Raw genomic sequence first — 18,066 nt, 5'->3', positions numbered from 1 at the left:
GTCTATTAAATGTGCAGCAGCATGTGCAAAAAATGTGTATACCTTAATTTAAAAATTCTTTATTGATTTATCGTACTAAATGAGGTAAGTTAGGCAAAGACAAATACCATATGATATCACTTATAAGCAGAATCTAAGAAAAGTATACAAATGATCTCATTTACAAAACAAACAGACTCACAGACTTCGTTTTCATAAGTTTGCTTTTAAAGGGGAAAGGTTGGGGAGGATAAATTAGGAGTTTGGGATTAACATCTTGTCTGCTAAAAAACAGTCACAACCTCTTTGAGAGTTGTTTTATTCAGTGGGAATTTTTAGGACTTCAAGCCCTGGAGACAGCATCTCAAGTGACCCTGAGATAACTGCTCCAAGTTGGCAAGGGGAGGAGCCAGGTTACATAGAAGTTTAGCAACAAAGGGCAGGTAGTCTGAATATAAAAAATTATTGCTAATTAAAGAAAACCAGTTATCCCAAGTTAAGGAATTTAGCACTTTTCTCTGTCGGGGGTGTTTTCTATGTATTTTTTCCTTTATGTGTGTTGGGTTTCCCTTGTGGCTCAGCTGGTGAAGAAACTGCCTGTACTGCAGGAGACCTGGGTTTGATCCCAGGGTTGGGAAGATCCCCTGGAGAAGGGAAAGGCTACCCACTCCAGTTTTCTGGCCTGGAGAATTCCATGGAGTGTATAGTCCATGGTGTTGCAAAGAGTCAGACACGACTGAACAACTTTCACTTTTTGTAGGGAAAGATGCAAGAGTCTGGACTCACTGAAATCATCCCTTTCATGTGCACCTCAGCTATCCTGGGGTCAGGATCCTGTGTTTTTCACATCCTGAGCTCACTAGAGGGAGTGACTGCAGCCTGATGGCTGTCAGGTCATGCAGGTATTCTTTTTCCTGAGTGCCCTTAGGGCTCAGGAATTCACATTTGGAGGGCTGGAATCACAGACAACTATGACATCCTTGTCTATTTATATGGCAGGAAATACTTCATTTCTCATATATACACTGCTATATAAAAATAGATCACTAATATGGACCTACTGTATAGCACCGGAGAAGGCAATGGCACCCCACTCCAGTACTCTTGCCTGGAAAACCCCATGTATGGAGGAGCCTGGTGGGCTGCAGTCCATGGGGTCGCTGGGAGTCGGACACGACTGAGCGACTTCATTTTCACTTTTCACTTTCATACATTGGAGAAGGAAATGGCAATGCATTCCAGTGTTCTTGCCTGGAGAATCCCAGGGACGGGAGAGCCTGTTGGGCTGCCGTCTATGGGGTCGCACAGAGTCAGACACGACTGAAGCAACTTAGCAGCAGCAGCAATATAGCACAAGGAACTCTACTCAATATTCCATAATAACCTATATGGGAAAAGAATCTGAAGGAGAATAGATATACGTATCATAACTGATTCATTTTGCTGTATACCTGAAAATCACACAACATTGTAAATCAACTATAAGATAAAAATTAAATTTAAAAATGCTTCATTGCTAAGAGTGCCAGCCATCATCTGATGATGCAGGGTTGCCACATGTCTTCAATTTGTGAAAAGGTGCAGCATCTGCAAAGTGCAATAAAGCAAAGCACAGTAAAACGAGGTGTGCCTGTATTTCCATGTTTTCTTTTATAACTTTAAACATTTTATGCATGTTTTTAATAGTTATTTTAACATTATCTGTGAATCCCAAGTTTTTAAGAGAGACACTGCTGACTGATTCCTACCTTCCCCAGCCCCTACATTGTGGTCACATTTTTCCTTCTTTGTGTATATGGTGATTTTTGTTTGAATCCTGGATGTTTTGAACTTTGTTGAGTTCTGAGTTTTATTTTTTATTGTATTACTTTTAAATTTAATTTAAAATTATTAATCAGTTTTGGCTGTGCTGGGCCTTCGTTACTGTGCATAGGCTTTCTCCAGTTGTGGTCCATGAATTTCTCATTGCATTGGCCCCTCCTTTTGTGGAGCATGGGCTTTAGAATGTGTGGGCTTTGGTGGCCATGGCATATGGGCTTAGTAGCCTTGTGGCAAGTGGGATCCTCTCAGATAAAGGATTAAACCCAAGTCCATTGCACTGGCAGGCAGATGGGACCATGGCACCACCAGGGAAGTCCCTGCTTTTCATGTATTATTTTTGGACCATAGTTGACTGTGGATAACTGAAATCATAGAAAGTGAAACTGCAAATAGGAGGGAGACTACAGTATGTGGATTCATTTTCTTTTGTTTCTTCTTGCCTTAGTATGTTTTGGAATAGATTTTCAGTGAAAGAACCACTCTTATCTAAGTATTACAAATTATTCTTTGGAATAATTCTCCCTTATCTTCTTTCTCCCTTTGTTGTCTCTCTCTCCTCTCCCTTTCTTCCATGAATATTAAATCTTTCAAGTACTTTGCTAGATTCTGAGGATATATAGGTGAGCAAATAGAGTGTCTACTGCTATAGCAGCAGTAATTTTTATGTTTTGTTCTTTAGTTAATATTTTACCTAGTATCACCTGCTGTAGTATTACCAGATGACTTTGGAAATGAAGACTGTGTTATTTAGAATTGTTGGAAGTAACAAGAAAATAATGTTAATGGAAAACTTATAGGAAAAAAAGATGAAACTGTTCCTATTCATCACTGATTGCTTTCAGAAGTAAAATATTCCATAATCTCTTGCCAAACAGAAAGAAGAGCATTTACTTCAACTCCCACCCTGAATACCACCAAAGCCCAAAACAAACAAACAAAAAGATGTGTTAACTGAAGGACATCTAGTTTTCTAAGTCTGTTTTTAATTTAGCTGTATACATGTTTACACTAACTCTTCATTGATTTTGCTTTTCAATGCTGTTGTTTCAGTGTACATAGTGTCCCAGATTACTTTTCTGGCAACTGCTAATGTGGTTCATGGCTTGGTTTTGTCCCATTTCTTAATTAGATGAAACAACACACTACTTATAATTTAGTTGCCTATATAAATGGAAGAAATGGTAATGTTGTTATAGGAAAATCACTGTGTTGACAAACCTAGGTAACATAGTAGAATGGTATTCTATTTCTTTTTTGGAATTTGTATTCCAATCCTTGTCTAAACCTAAAAATAAATATACTTTTTACTCATTTCTTCATTTGGTAGATAAACATTTATTGACTTCCCACTCTGTGTTTGGCACCTATAAGAATTGCTTATGAATATGTATGAAATATGTAGATTAGACATTGTCCTTATTCTTGAAGAGATCATGACTTAGAGGGTGAGACAGGCAAATAAGCAGATTCCTAAGGCAATGGCACCCCACTCCAGTACTCTTGCCTGGAAAATCCCATGGATGGAGGAGCCTGGTGGGCTGCAGTCCATGGGGTCACTGAGAGTTGGACACGACTCAGTGACTTCACTTTCACTTTTCACTTTAATGCATCGGAGAAGGAAATGGCAACCCAATCCAGTGTTCTTGCCTGGAGAATCCCAGGGATGGCAAAGCCTGGTGGGTTGCCATCTATGGGGTTGCACAGAGTCAGACACAACTGAAGAGACTTAGCAGCAGCAGCAGCATATAAGAACTATGATTTCAGTGTACACAGAGAGTTTTGAGGGCACAGAGAAAAAGTTTCAAACTTACATTTATGGGAGCCTGATTAAGATCCTGCAGGAGAGGCCTGTATAGTATTTTGAAGGATGAATAGGAAATAACCAAAAAAAGAAGAAAAGGGAAGGATACTTGGAGCTGAGAGGGATAGCATTGTGAAGGTGAAGAGGCAAGAATTAATTACTTGTCGTCTATATATCTTTGATGAGGTTTCTGTTTAGGTCTTTCACCCATTTTTAAATCAGGTTGTTTCTTTCTTCCCCTGCCTAAAGCACAAGGACATTTTTTTTTCTCAGATATTCACTGTGAGAACTTGGTTGAGCTCCTGGAGGCAAAACTCAAAAAAGTATGAGTACCCTCTATGACTGGGTCCCCCTGGAGTTTTTAACTGTTAAGACTGCCCACACTGAACTTCCAGCAGTTTATCAATTACAGTTTAGGTTTTACTGCCTGGGTCCTTGGTTCCTGCAGAATTATCTGCTTATTTCTTTCTGCTGCAGTAAGCTATGATTCTCTGTATTCACCTATCTGTCTCTCCAAATATGGGGGGTGGGCAATGGTTTGCTCTGTGGCCTCACTACTCTGATGAATCTAAGAAGGGTTGTTGACTTTTCACTTGTTAGGACACAGTGGAAATTTCCAGGCTCCTTGTGTGGTGGACCAGAAATCAGAAGTCCTATTAAGTAATTTTGAAATCATAGGTTTGTTATTTCCTTATTTTATTGATGATTTAGAGTGAACATGTAATGTATTCTCCTCTATGAAGTCCTTTGAGAGTTAGAGGGGATGCTATTAATAATTATCCCAGACATCAGATATAAACTGTGATATGTGATTATCCTTTTGATGTGTTTACAGCTGATGAGAAAACTAATGTCTCAGAACTGATAAGGGACAGCAGTGGGACTTGGATTTTAACAATCTAATACTTGACTTTAGATCTGTAATACATAAGAATCAGAGTATTGAAGTGCCTTTTATGTCTTTTCTAGGTCTTTGTCAGGGCTCATAAGTACCCATCATTGTGGCTATTCTTTACTGAAGAGAAACAGAATTGAAATACAGTAACACACATTATTTATTAGGTCTTAATTTATTTTTATTTTAGTTGGAGGGCAAGAATTTTATTAAATTACTTTTTACCTTATATGTTACTCTGTGTAATCTCTTCTGAATCTGGAAGTTGTTCTCCTTCCCAGAATTCTGTACTTGAAAGAGACAGCGAGGTAAACCTTTGATTCTGTAGAAAAGTAGACACGGATGATGTAAACACCTTGCCAGATTACACAGCTAATCACTTGTAAAATCTAGCTAAGAACTGAGAAGCTGAAAATAGTGTGATTAAAAGTGGGATAAGGTTGTCCGGCTTCCACACCCTACAGCCCGCAAGCCTTTGGACAAATTTATTTTTCTTTTCCAAGTCTCAGTTTCCTCATCTGTGTAATTGAGAAATAATAATATCTATTTCATAGAGTTATTTCAAGTCTATGTCTGCCACACTATGTCTTTATATTCCCAGGGAAGTGCTTTTAAAACACTTTAAATGTTGCCTTTGAGTCTCTTCTGGCAATATCTTTTTGAGATCAGTATAGGTCTTGAGTCTGCCAGCAGGAGTTCATTGATTATTTAAATTGCCTACTTGTATAAGTAAATGTGAAAAAGGAAATAATTTTATCAGCCATTTGACATCACTAAGCCTAGACTTTTCTGCCTTTTTGGAATTAGAGAGTAGCGAGGAAAATACTTAAAATTTTTAACCCTTATTTTTCATTAATGCTATAAATGTACATCACTTTAGAAAAATCAGTTTGTTTTCCTAACTCTGGATTACTGATTTCCAGAGGTTACCACTTTCCATCCTTTTAGCTTTCTTTGATATTTACCTCCATATTTAAGGAGGTAAGACATAAGACAGCTTTATGTCTTACGTCTCTCACTCATATGCACATATACTTACACATATATATATACACTTACCTTTCCAATTCTACTGATATAGTTATATCATGTTTTGCTAAATGAATATTTATGATTCTGGAACTAGTGTCCACAGCTGAACCATGTGTTGAATTATGATTAAATTTCCTTTCCTGGGTGATACTGCTGTCTTTGAGGTGGATAGCTGTTTCTTCTTCGTTTGAACTCTATCACCAGTGCATTTCCAGCTTTTCCCACCAAAGTCTAAATCTCTAATACCTTCAAAAGCACTTTCATTTTTGTTTTAATTGGTTGGGAAAGTTATCTTTGTATCTTTGTTTTTGTCGTGGTCTGGGTGTGGGTTGGAAAAGAATTTCCAGACATGAGACTGAATGAGAGGGAAATAAAGTTTATTAGAATAGGAGACGCTGTTAGAACAGTGAGCCAGCTCAAGGGAGAACCAACGTTTAACAGGGGTCCTTAGTCCACTTTTATACCCAGGGTACAAGGAGTGGGATAGGGGTCTTGCAGGTCATTTGCTGATTGGATGAGGCGTGTATACCAGGTGGGGGAAGAGTAGGGCAAATACCTTCTCCCTTTGTAGGAGGGGAGGCAGGTTATACTATTCCATTGGTAGTTACAACATGGGGGAAGGAAGGACGATAAGGGTCTGGTTTTTCTGTTCCTGCATTCCAAGATCCTCCTTGGTTTTATCTGCTCTTTTGTCCTTGGGTCACCACAGTTATCTTATTCTAATCAATATTGACTGCTCTCCTGGCCTTAAACCATCTTAAAATTTACACCATCCTGAAAATTTCTTTCTTTTTCTGGTTAGATTAGATTCCCTGCTTCTGGATTTCCTTCTGGATTTCTACTTCCCTGTCCATCACCATCTCCCGGAATTCACTCAGACTCACGTCCATCGAGTCAGTGATGCCATCCAGCCATCTCATCCTGGGTCGTCCCCTTATCCTCCTGCCCCCAATCTCTCCCAGCATCAGAGTCTTTTCCAGTGAGTCAATTCTTCGCATGAGGTGTCCAAAGTACTGGAGCTTCAGCTTTAGCATCATTCCTTCCAAAGAAATCCCAGGGTTGATCTCCTTCAGAATGGACTGATTGGATCTCCTTGCAGTCCAAGGGACTCTCAAGAGTCTTCTCCAACACCACAGTTCAAAAGCATCAGTTCTTCAGCGCTCAGCCTTCTTCACAGTCCAACTCTCACATCCATACATGACCACAGGAAAAACCATACCCTTGACTAGACGGACCTTAGTCGGCAAAGTAATGTCTCTGCTTCTGAATATGCCGTATAGGTTGGTCATAACTTTTCTTCCAAGGAGTAAGCGTCTTTTAATTTCATGGCTGCAGTCACCATCTGCAGTGATTTTGGAGCCCCCCAAAATAAAGTCTGACACTATTTCCACTGTTTCCCCATCTATTTCCTATGAAGTGATGGAACCAGATGCCATGATTTTCATTTTCTGAATGTTGAGCTTTAAGGCAACTTTTTCACTCTCCTCTTTCACTTACATGAAGAGGCTTTTTAGTTCCTCTTCACTTTCTGCCATAAGGGTGGTGTCATCTGCATATCTGAGGTTATTGATATTTCTCCCAGCAGTCTTGATTCCAGCTTGTGTTTCTTCCAACCCAGTGTTTCTCATGATGTACTCTGCATATAAGTTAAATGAGCAGGGTGACAATATACAGCCTTGATGGACTCCTTTTCCTATTTGAAACCAGTCTATTGTTCCATGTCCAGTTCTAACTGTTGCTTCCTGACCTGCATACAGATTTCTCAAGAGGCAGGTTAGGTGGTCTGGTATTCCCATCTCTTTCAGAATTTTCCACAGTTTATTGTGATCCACACAGTCAAAGCCTTTGGCCTAGTCAATAAAGCAGAAATAGATGTTTTTCTGGAACTCTCTTGCTTTTTTGATGATCCAGCAGATGTTGGCAATTTGATCTCTGGTTCCTCTGCCTTTTCCAAAACCAGCTTGAACATCAGGAAGTTCACAGTTCTCGTATTGCTGAAGCCTGACTTGGAGAATTTTGAGCATTACTTTACTAACATATGAGATGAGTGCAATTGTGCAGTAGTTTGAGCATTCTTTGGCATTGCCCCTCTTTGAGACTAGAATGAAAACTGACCTTTTCCAGTCCTGTGGCCACTGCTGAGTTTTCCAAATTTGCTGGCATATTGAGTGCAGCACTTTCACAGCATCATCTTTCAGGATTTGAAATAGCTCAACTGGAATTCCATCACCTCCACTAGCTTTGTTCGTAGTGATGCTTTCTAAGGCCCACTTGACTTCACGTTCCAGGATGTCTAGCTCTAGTTGAGTGATCACACCATCATGATTATCTGGGTTGTAAAGATCTTTTTTGTACACTTCTTCCATGTATTCTTGCCACGTCTTCTTAATATCTTCTCCTTCTGTTAGGTCCATTCCATTTCTGTCCTTTATCGAGCCCATCGTTGCATGAAATGTTCCCTTGGTATCTCTAATTTTCTTGAAGAGATTTCTAGTCTTTCCCATTCTGTTTTCCTCTATTTCTTTGCATTGATTGCTGAAGAAGGCTTTCTTATCTCTCCTTGCTATTCTTTGGAACTCTGCATTCAGATGCTTATATCTTTCCTTTTCTCCTTTTTTTTTTTTTTTTTGCCTCTCTTCTTTTCACAGCTATTTGTAAGTCCTCCCCAGACAACTATTTTGCTTTTTTGCATTTCTTTTCCATGGGGATGGTCTTGATCCCTGTCTCCTGTACAATGTCATGAACCTCATTCCATAGTTCGTCAGGCACTCTATCTATCAGATCTAGGCCCTTAAATCTATTTCTCACTTCCACTGTATAATCATAAGGGATTTGATTTAGGTCATACCTGAATGGTCTAGAGGTTTTCCCTATTTTCTTCAATTTAAGTCTGAATTTGGTAATAAGGAGTTCATGATCTGAGCCACAGTCAGCTCCTGGTCTTGTTTTTGTTGACTGTATAGAGCTTCTCCATCTTTGGCTGTGAAGAATATAATCAACCTGATTTCAGTGTTGACCATCTGGTGATGTCCATGTGTAGAGTCTTCTCTTGTGTTGTTGGAAGAGGGTGTTTGTTATGACCTATATCCCTCCAAACTGGGCCAGGTGCCCACGAGTTCAGTTTTTTCTATGTTCATTCTTTCCAGAGAGTGAACCTGCACTGTCCTGCCAGGATAGACCAGGGCAGCACCTAGCTATGTTATCCATGGAAGTCTAACTGCTTCCGTCCAGTGTTTCTATTTTCAGCTTCAGCTGCCACCACCATTCTCCATAGTTTTCAGAGCTATTGGCCCCTCCAGGTCTTGACTCTTACGGAAAGGCTATGATGTAGATTATTCAGCTTCTAGGCATTTCCTGTTGTTGACTTTCTTGGATGAAGTTTTCTTCTTTTCTGATCTGTTAGGTTAGTTCACAGTCATCCTGCTAAGTTTCCAGTTTCAAAGATTATCTGCATTTCTCTTCCATTTTCTTTTTCCTTCTTGGTTTAAGCCCTCTACATTTAAAAAAATTATTTTACTGTGATAAGGAGTATATTGGTTAAAAGTATGGATTCTAGAACCAGACTGCCCAGATCCATTTCTTATATGACCTTGGGAGGAGTGACTTAATCTCTCTCTGCCTTAGTTTCCACATCTTAAAAAATGAGTAGTTGGAGTACTTGATAGGATTAAATGATTTAAGACATGTAAAGAATTTAAAACCATAAATGTTTTAGAAAGTATTAACCATTATTATTTGAGAGTGAACCTGTAAGTCACTCAGTCATGTCCAACTCTTTGCGACCCCATGGACTATACAGTCCATGGAATTCTCTAGGCCAGAATACTGGAGTTGGTAGCCTTTCCTTTCTCCAGGAGATCTCCCCAACCCAGGGATCAAACCCAGGTCTCCCGCATTGCAGGCAGATTCTTACCAGCTGAATCACAAGGGAAGCCCAAAAATACTGGAGTGGGTACCTATCCTTTCTCCAGGGGATCTTCCCAACCCAGGAATCGAACCGGGGTTTCCTGCATTACAAGAGGATTCTTTACGAACTGAGCTATCAGGGAAGCCATTGAGAGTGGTTTCAGGCAGAAAATAAAAACTTGTATTCAGTTAACCATGTTTAATTGCAAAGCCAAGAAATACACTTAAAAAGATGAATCAGGCAAATAATGTTCATTTTATCTAATGATGGGAGCAAAGAACAAACACAGTATATCTGATATGTTATATAAAATGTTTAGGTTTTTGCATTATTTTATTATTGAAAGAACCTTTGATTCATGATTTCCAACTGTTTATTTTATCGAAGAGGAAAACTGAGACTCAGAGAGTTAAGTGACTTATCTTAAGACTAGAATCCATGACTCAGAATTCCTATTTCAGTCTTCTTTCCATTAAGTCATATTTCCTTTTCTAAGCAACAATGAATATGTGAGACTTTTGAGTTTATTTTTCGTATTGATGGTATCCTGTACCTAATTTTCTTCTCTTTATAGTTTGATCTCAAGTGCTCAGACCTGGATCAATAATAAGCTTTGGTTTCTGACATACCCACATCACTGGTCCATGTGTAACCTATTTTTTGTTTTTAATAATGTAATGCATAAAATGAAAGCATCCATACTGTGTGAAATCCCTGAGGGGATAATTTAAATATATAATTTCCATGTACATATAGTACAAAAATAAACTCACACATTTATAAGTATTTTGGTGAAAGAGCTATTTGTTTTTTTTCTCCTGGATCAAGAGTTATCTTATGGATGGGTCATTTTGCAGCTCTCTGTCTCATCCTGTTGACGTTTACCAGATGGGATAGTTGTGGATTAGAAAACAAAATAAGATGGGGAAGAACAGGGAAAGAACCAGAAATATGAGTGCTTTGCAATTAACATTGAGACATATATGTCTCTGAAACTTGTTGGTCTCTGCAAATTGTGTAATGTGGGTTCTGTTTGTGGTGCAGGTCTGAGAACTATTGGAGTCATCACCAAACTGGATCTCATGGATGAAGGAACGGATGCCAGGGATGTTCTAGAGAATAAGCTGCTGCCACTTCGCAGGGGTAATGTACTGTGTCCTATACAGGACTTTCTTTGATGGTGTGGCAGGGAAACAACTGAGAAACCAGTGGAAGGCTGAATTTTTATGCCTCCACATTGCAAAGAATGGATTTAAGCTTAGTTAAACATTTTATGGAATGACATGGTGTTCCTAAATAATGTAGTAAAATTGATCCAAAGAAAGAATTATTCCTTTAAACAACAGGAATAAAACAGAAAAAGGAAGGGGTTTGAAGGAAGGGTGTAATTATTCATCATAGTCTGCATAAATGTATTCTGTTTAAGTCTGAATTATTTACTTGCTGCTGTCTGACAAAGCTGCTTAGAGATTTACTCTATTTAAATGCACAGATCTTTTAAGGACAAAAGGACGTTATTTTGTTAATGCTAAAAAATCAACATTAGCCAAATTGTCCAGCCTTCATTAAATACTGATATCTCAAATTGAGTTTTGTAAGGGGATCTATTCTTCAGACTCTTGAAATAATTTTGTTTTTCTTATTTGGCCTCTTTGAGAGCTTTAAAATTTCCCCAGAAGAAGAAACCAAAAGTGTCCCCAACTCCATAGGTGTGTGTTTTGTTTTAGGTTACGTAGGGGTGGTAAACAGGAGCCAGAAGGACATAGATGGGAAGAAGGACATAAAGGCTGCCATGTTGGCAGAAAGGAAATTTTTTCTCTCACACCCGGCTTACAGACATATTGCTGATCGGATGGGGACCCCACACCTTCAGAAGGTCCTTAATCAGGTAAAAATGGTTTTTCAAACAACAAGAACAATTATAAAATATGTGAATAGCTATTGGAATCCATATTTCTTATCTTTATACTTTTTTTCTGAACTATTTAGCATAATAGTATTAATCGAAAAGTTAAAAGATGAATATGAATACTTAGACCCCTGCCATTAGTAATTCTAAATGACCAGATTCCACCTTAATATTATTGAAAGAATAGTGTACTAAGCAGAAATACCTATTTATTTAGAAACAGTGAACAGGGGAACACATTTTAGCACATGTTTGTTCATAATATATAATTGTCTTAAGGAGTTAAACTTGTATCTCTCTGAAAAGTTGGTCTCTTGTCATCTTTTTTTTTTTTAATGTCAATCTGTGATGATTAAGTTAAAATTTATTTATGATTTTGTTTAGGATTGGTTTGATCCTTAATTTCCAATCTTAAAAACACATAAGCAATCACTGATCTTCATTCATCTAAGAAACCTTTTCAGATAACCCCTTTCCCCATAACTGATAGAATTAGGCCCTTTGCCTCCCCTCACTTCAGGCATGTATATATTTCTTCCATAAACATTTAAAGTGCTTTTTTTTCATATATTTTCCAGTCCCTAGTAGAATTGTGTCATTGAGTATAGAGCCTCCACCCCAAGTTCTGATTACATTAACTCAGATGGTGAGCAACTTTTCTCACAAAAACTATGCTTAAACTTTTACTTATGAACTTAAATTAAGTCAAGTAGTTAATAATTGTTCTGATTGTTCCCTCCTAGAAGGTGTCAGTGGAGGCTAACACAACAGTAGGCTACTAGTAACATTATATCTGAACCATTTAGGCAGCAATTGAAGCAGTTTTAGAAAATAAAAAACAGTAGTATACTTGTATTTTAAGTGATGTAACACAGACTAACATAAAATTTGTATTTTTAAATTAAGGGTAGATGAATAATTGGGAAGCCATAAAGCAATAATATAGTTGTCATTTAAAAATTATTAACTTGTTTTGGAGAAGGAACTCTGGTTTGTCATGCAAGAATCATAATATTCTATCAATGTATTTAGCTCTGATAAAACTATTTCTTGATTTCTGCTTTCATACCTGTATTAGGCTAAGAAAAAATGCAAACAAACTAAAAAAAACTTAGAGAAAAGTCACTAAAATAATTAGAAATAATGAAGTTAGAAATATGAATACTGGAAAAGTAGAACAGGTATGATTGACCATTTGGTTATTACAAGTGACCCATTAATTATGGCATAACTGATTCTGGTTGACTGAAAATTGAATAAATATTGTACTAAAGATCTTTCATTTGCTGTATAATCAGTTTCTCTGTTGCTTCAAGGATCTTCACACTGTGTTTGAAATTAGGATTTTTTTTTTTTTTTTTGCCATGCCATATGGCATGTGGGATCTTAGTTCCCCAGCAAGGGATTGAACCCTTGCATTGAAAGCACACAGTTTTAACCACTGGACTGCCAGGGAAGTCTCCTGAAATTAGGATAATTGTATTGCTGATCTTATGTGTACCAACACATCTGACCCCAAGGGACTCTTACTATAGCAAAAACTGAAAGAGGACAGGACATTTTTGAGGAATTGAAAAGAATATCATTATAGCTGGTGGTCAGAGAGTGAGTTGTAAGAGTTGAATGTGGAGATGAAGGCAGTGGCTGAATCCTATAGTGTTTGTAGGCAATGTTAAAGATTTTGGCTGTTATCCTAAGAGCCCTGGGGAGTCAGTTGTTTACGGAATCTGAGAAGGGGAATAACAGTCACATCTGTGGGTTAAGATGATTATGGTGGTTACAAATAGGAAGATCAAGAGGGGGGAAAAAAGAGAAATGAGAAGACCTCTCACTTATGAGTCAAAATGGGGGGAAAAAAGAGAAATGAGAAGACCTCTCACTTATGAGTCAAAATGAGAAATGACGGTAGCCTGGTCTTGGTTAGGGCCAGTAGAGATGGAAAAGAAATCAGATTTGGGGCATATTTGGGATAATTGAGAACTAGGCAGTAGATTAGCTCTGGTAGGTGATGGAGAGGGCAAGTCAAGGATAACTCCCAAGTTCCAGGTTATTATGAAATCACCAAGATGGAGAAACTTCTGAAGGTAATATTAGGTACTTGATTTCAGTCATGTTGAGGTTGACACTTCCAAGAAGAGAAGTTAAGTCTGTCAAGTGGTTACTATTACTCTTAGATTTGGGGTTTGTTCTTGGGCATTGCTACTGGGGATGCAGTCTTCTCCATGCTTTTATTTTTTACTTTAAAACCATAGTGGCAACACATGCCAGGGGAATAACATGATAAGTCTGTTAGAGGAGTGTGGAATTTCCTCAGTTCTATCTCATCCCAACAAAAATTTGAAGTGACGGACCAGCGTTACAGCCCTTGGACACAACGTGTCACAGCTCTCAGACAGATCGGTGTTACAGCTCCGAGTTACAGCTCAGTTTTATTTAGAAAACAAAGGAAAATACATCCTTGAGGCCTGAGGGCATGCCGACCCAAAAGACGCGAAGAGAAGAGGGGAGATACCCCCGCCCTTTGGCTCTGCTTTTTATATGTTTTTTTCCTCTTCTCCTCGGGCTTGCCCTATGTAAACTGGGCTAGCCAGGAGTGCTGTTTGTTCTACGAGGTCCTCACTGTGGTCCTCAGACCTTCCTTTGTTCTATTTTCTCAGGCTTTTCCCTTTCTTGTCTTTTAGCCACTGCCATTCTGGACTCCTTTTTCTGTTCTAACAAGTCATAACTATGGACGAGGTTATAGGATAGGTATGAACTATTGACAATTAAATAACTTGATTTATTGAATAGATATATCCAGATAACCTTGAATATACATATAACCTTGAATCTACCTGCAATGTGGGAGACCTGGGTTCGATCCCTGGGTTGGGAAGATCCCCTGGAGAAGGGCATGGCAACACACTCCAGTATTCTTGCCTGGAGAATCCCCATGGACAGAGCTATTGTCCATAGGGTTGCAAAGAATTGGAAAGAACTGAGTGATTAAGCACACAAACGGGTAAGCTCGGATAAACATAAATGATTTAAAATGGTTCTTCAGTTGGTTTGGGTCTACATATCTTATTCCCCTTACTTTAAATTTAAAATACACAGAACTATACAAAAAAGATCTTCAGGACCCAGATAATCACGATGGTGTGATCACTCACCTAGAGCCAGACATCCTGGAATGTGAAGTCAAGTAGGCTTTATTAAGCATCACACAAACAAAGCTAATGGAGATGATGGAATTCCAGTTGAGCTACATCAAATCCTGAAAGATGATGCTGTGAAAGTGCTGCACTCAATATGCCAGCAAATTTGGAAAACTCAGCAGTGGCCACAGGACTGGAAAAGGTCAGTTTTCATTCCAGTTCCAAAGACAGGCAATGCCAAAGAATGCTCAAACTACCGCACGATTGCACTCATCTCACATGCTAGTAAAGTAATGCTCAAAATTCTCCAAGCCAGGCTTCAATAGTACATGAACCATGAACTTCCAGATGTTCAAGCTGGTTTAAGAAAAGGCAGAGGAACCAGAGATCAAATTGCCAACATCTGCCAGATCATTGAAAAAGCAAGAGAGATCTAGAAAAACATCTACTTCTGCTTTATTGACTATGCCAAAGCCTTTGACTATGTGGATCACAACAAACTGTGGAAAATTCTTCAAGAGATGGGAATACTAGATCACCTGACTTGCCTCCTGAGAAATCTGTATGCAGGTCAGGAAGAAACAGATAGAGCTAGACATGGAACAACAGACTGGTTCCAGATTGGGAAAGGAGTACGTCAAGGCTGTATATTGTCACCCTGCTTATTTAACTTATGTGCACAGTACACCATGAGAAACACTGAGCTGGATGAAGCATAAGCTGGAATCAAGATTTCCAGGAGAAATATCAATATCCTCAGATATGCAGGTGACACCACCCTTATGGCAGAAAGTGAAGAGGAACTAAAAAGCCTCTTGATGAAAGTGAAAGAGGAGAGTGAAAAAGTTGCCTTAAAGCTCAACATTCAGAAAACTAAGACCATGCATTTGGTTCCATCACTTCATGGCAAATAGATGGGAAAACAGTGGATACAGTGGCTGACTTTATTTTTTTAGTCTCCAAAATCACTGCAGATGGTGACTGCAGCCATGAAATTAAAAGACACTTACTCCTTGGAAGGAAAGTTATGACCAACCTAGACAGCATATTAAAAAGCAGAGACATTACTTTGCCAACAAAGGTCCTTCTAGTCTAGGCTATGGTTTTTCCAATAGTCACGTATGGATGTGAGAGTTGGACTATAAAGAAAGCTGAGCACCAAAGAATTGATGCTTTTGAACTGTGGTGTTGGAGAAGACTCTTGAGAGTCCCTTGGACTACAAGGAGATGAAACCAGTCAATCTTAAAGGAAATCAATCCTGAACACTCATTGGGAGTACTGATGTTGAAGCTGAAACTCCAATACTTTGGCCACCTGATGCAAAGAACTGACTCATTTGAAAAGACCCTGATGCTGGGAAAGATTGAAGGCAGGAAGAGAAGGGCATGACAGAGGATAGATAGTTGGATGGCATCACCAACTCAATGGCCATGAATTTTGGATAAACTCTGGGAGTTGGTGATGGACAGGGAGGCCTGGCGTGCTGTGGTCCATGGGGTCACAAAGAATTGGACACGACTGAGTGACTGAATTGACTCACTGAATTTAAATTTATTCTTCTTTTTCCTAGATTTCTATAACATTTACATTTCTCTTCTCTTGATTCTGAGTTTATTTCTTAAGCCATGCAAAAAGGTGATCTTTTTTCCTGTTAATTCAGACTTAATTATATTGTAACAGAAAGAGCATTAGTCAGAGGGCTAATCAATCTAGGTTTATATCCCACCTTTGTTCTCAACTAATTTTGTCCCTCTTAGAAAATCTCTTAGAGAATTTTCTTTATCCTAAGCTTGAGGTGTCAGCAGATGATTTCAGTGGAAATGCCAAAGCAAGTGGTTAGGTAGAGTTATCAATACCAGGGCTTTTTATATACAACCTGTTGAGGGTGTAAGCTAGGGACTAACCACAGTTAGACTGGGGCCTAAAGATGGACGAAAGAAGAAACACTTGCCTGAGCTATAGAATGGAAAGGAAGTTAACAACTGACAGATACATGGGTTTGTGCTCCACTGATGGTGAGCCTTTTGGTTCTGAGAATTCAGGCAGCACCTGTCATTCTCTGCTTCTTTCATTTGTATCACATTCTAACTTAAGGTTCCTTTTGACAGGGTAGCTGATCTGACAGATTAGTCCATACTAAGGTGTCATTAGGCAGCTTCATTAGTAAACTTAGCTGCCTTTAACAGGGTATCCCAGATGTAAAGAGATAGTCTCAGCTAGTGACTTTAGCTGAGGGAATTTTTACCTTGGGTGTAGGCAGTGGAGGAGAGAGCTGGAACTTCTCATATCTGTCTACACAGTTTGAGTGATCTGGAAAACAGTTAAGGCTAATTTTTATCTTCTGAGTTGAACTTCCATCTCTTATATGTGTGCATGAATTTGTTTTGTTTTATTTAGCAACTTACCAACCACATTCGAGACACCCTGCCCAACTTCAGGAACAAACTACAGGGCCAGTTGCTGTCCATAGAACATGAAGTGGAAGCCTACAAAAACTTCAAGCCAGAGGACCCCACCCGGAAGACCAAAGCATTGCTGCAGTGAGTCACCTTGCCCTTCCCTTGTTCAGCACCTGAAACACATTTCTTCAGTTTGCTTTTTCCTTAGTCTATTTATCATGCTAGTTTCTAGGTTTTTTCCCATAAGTATAGTAAAGTATATGAGGCTTTGTATATGTCATAAAATAAGCCTTGAATCTTTCTTTTCTTGAAGAATAGTTGTTGATCTTAATTCTCTCATTATAAATTTAACCAATGCCCAATCCTCTGCCCAGTTTTATTGTGTTTTTCTAATTGGATTCAGTAAATGAGCAAAACCAACAGTGATAACTCAGTAGGGTTGTTTGCCCTTAGTCTTTAAAAGTGGGCTAGGTTCCTGTTGAAAATGTCATCTGGATTGTGCACCTGTTTCTGTTGGTGTCACATGTATTTATTATCATTTTTATTTCAGTCATTTCATATCATCTGTGTGTATTTTTCAGTGCAGTGAGAACCAAGGATTTAACTTAAAAAAGTACAGACAGTAGGGCACATTTAAGTTTCTTTTTCCTATTTGGTAATGATTTTAATGTAGACCTTTAAATACACAAATATGAAAACTGCCAAGTATCTTTTTACTCCTTCAAGATCTTTTCTTCTTATCCTTGGGTTATTAGATTTATCCCTGAGGGTTCTTGGGTTAGGACAGCAGAGTTGTTGGAGAACTGCCGTCCCCTTATGTCTTTTACCCTCATTCCTTCTTTCAGCTCCTTTCAGCCTCATCTATCCTTTTATCCCTGTGCTTCAAACCGCCCCAGGTCTCTCTCCACCCGAAGACCCCTACTGACCAGCTTACATTCCTGGATATCTGAAGTCCATCTCTAAAGATGATGCTTGCCACTTCCTATGGCCCCTTTCTCTCTGCAGTCTTGTAATCAAACACCCCTAATCTGTCTTTTAAAATGCACAAAATTAATAGTTCCTTTTATTTGTAGGAGGTTTTCTAAATGTTCAAATTATTTATGTAACATATTCAATGCATTATCTTATATTCCTCCATGTAAAAAACAGTAAGATCATACAGAGGAAAAAATTTTTTTCTTGGAT

General features: G+C 38.6%; 1 protein-coding gene across 9 annotated transcripts in view; it reads left to right on the top strand.

The window, feature by feature from the left end:
- The window catches only part of DNM3 (dynamin 3), a 641,139-nt gene that overhangs the window by 222,657 nt on the left and 400,416 nt on the right, over positions 1 to 18,066 (top strand). For all 9 annotated transcript variants that reach the window (XM_040263496.1, XM_040263493.1, XM_040263497.1 and 6 more), the window contains exons 5-7: positions 10,480 to 10,578; positions 11,163 to 11,323; positions 16,880 to 17,022. In XM_040263496.1, coding sequence (XP_040119430.1) covers positions 10,480 to 10,578; positions 11,163 to 11,323; positions 16,880 to 17,022 — 403 coding nt within the window. The remainder of the gene's footprint in view (positions 1 to 10,479; positions 10,579 to 11,162; positions 11,324 to 16,879; positions 17,023 to 18,066) is intronic.

Source organism: Oryx dammah, unplaced genomic scaffold (assembly GCF_014754425.2).
Source record: "Oryx dammah isolate SB20612 unplaced genomic scaffold, SCBI_Odam_1.1 HiC_scaffold_21, whole genome shotgun sequence".
Classification (NCBI taxonomy): domain Eukaryota; kingdom Metazoa; phylum Chordata; class Mammalia; order Artiodactyla; family Bovidae; genus Oryx; species Oryx dammah.
Note: the sequence above shows the minus strand (reverse complement) of the source record. Positions and strands in the feature narration are given on the sequence as shown.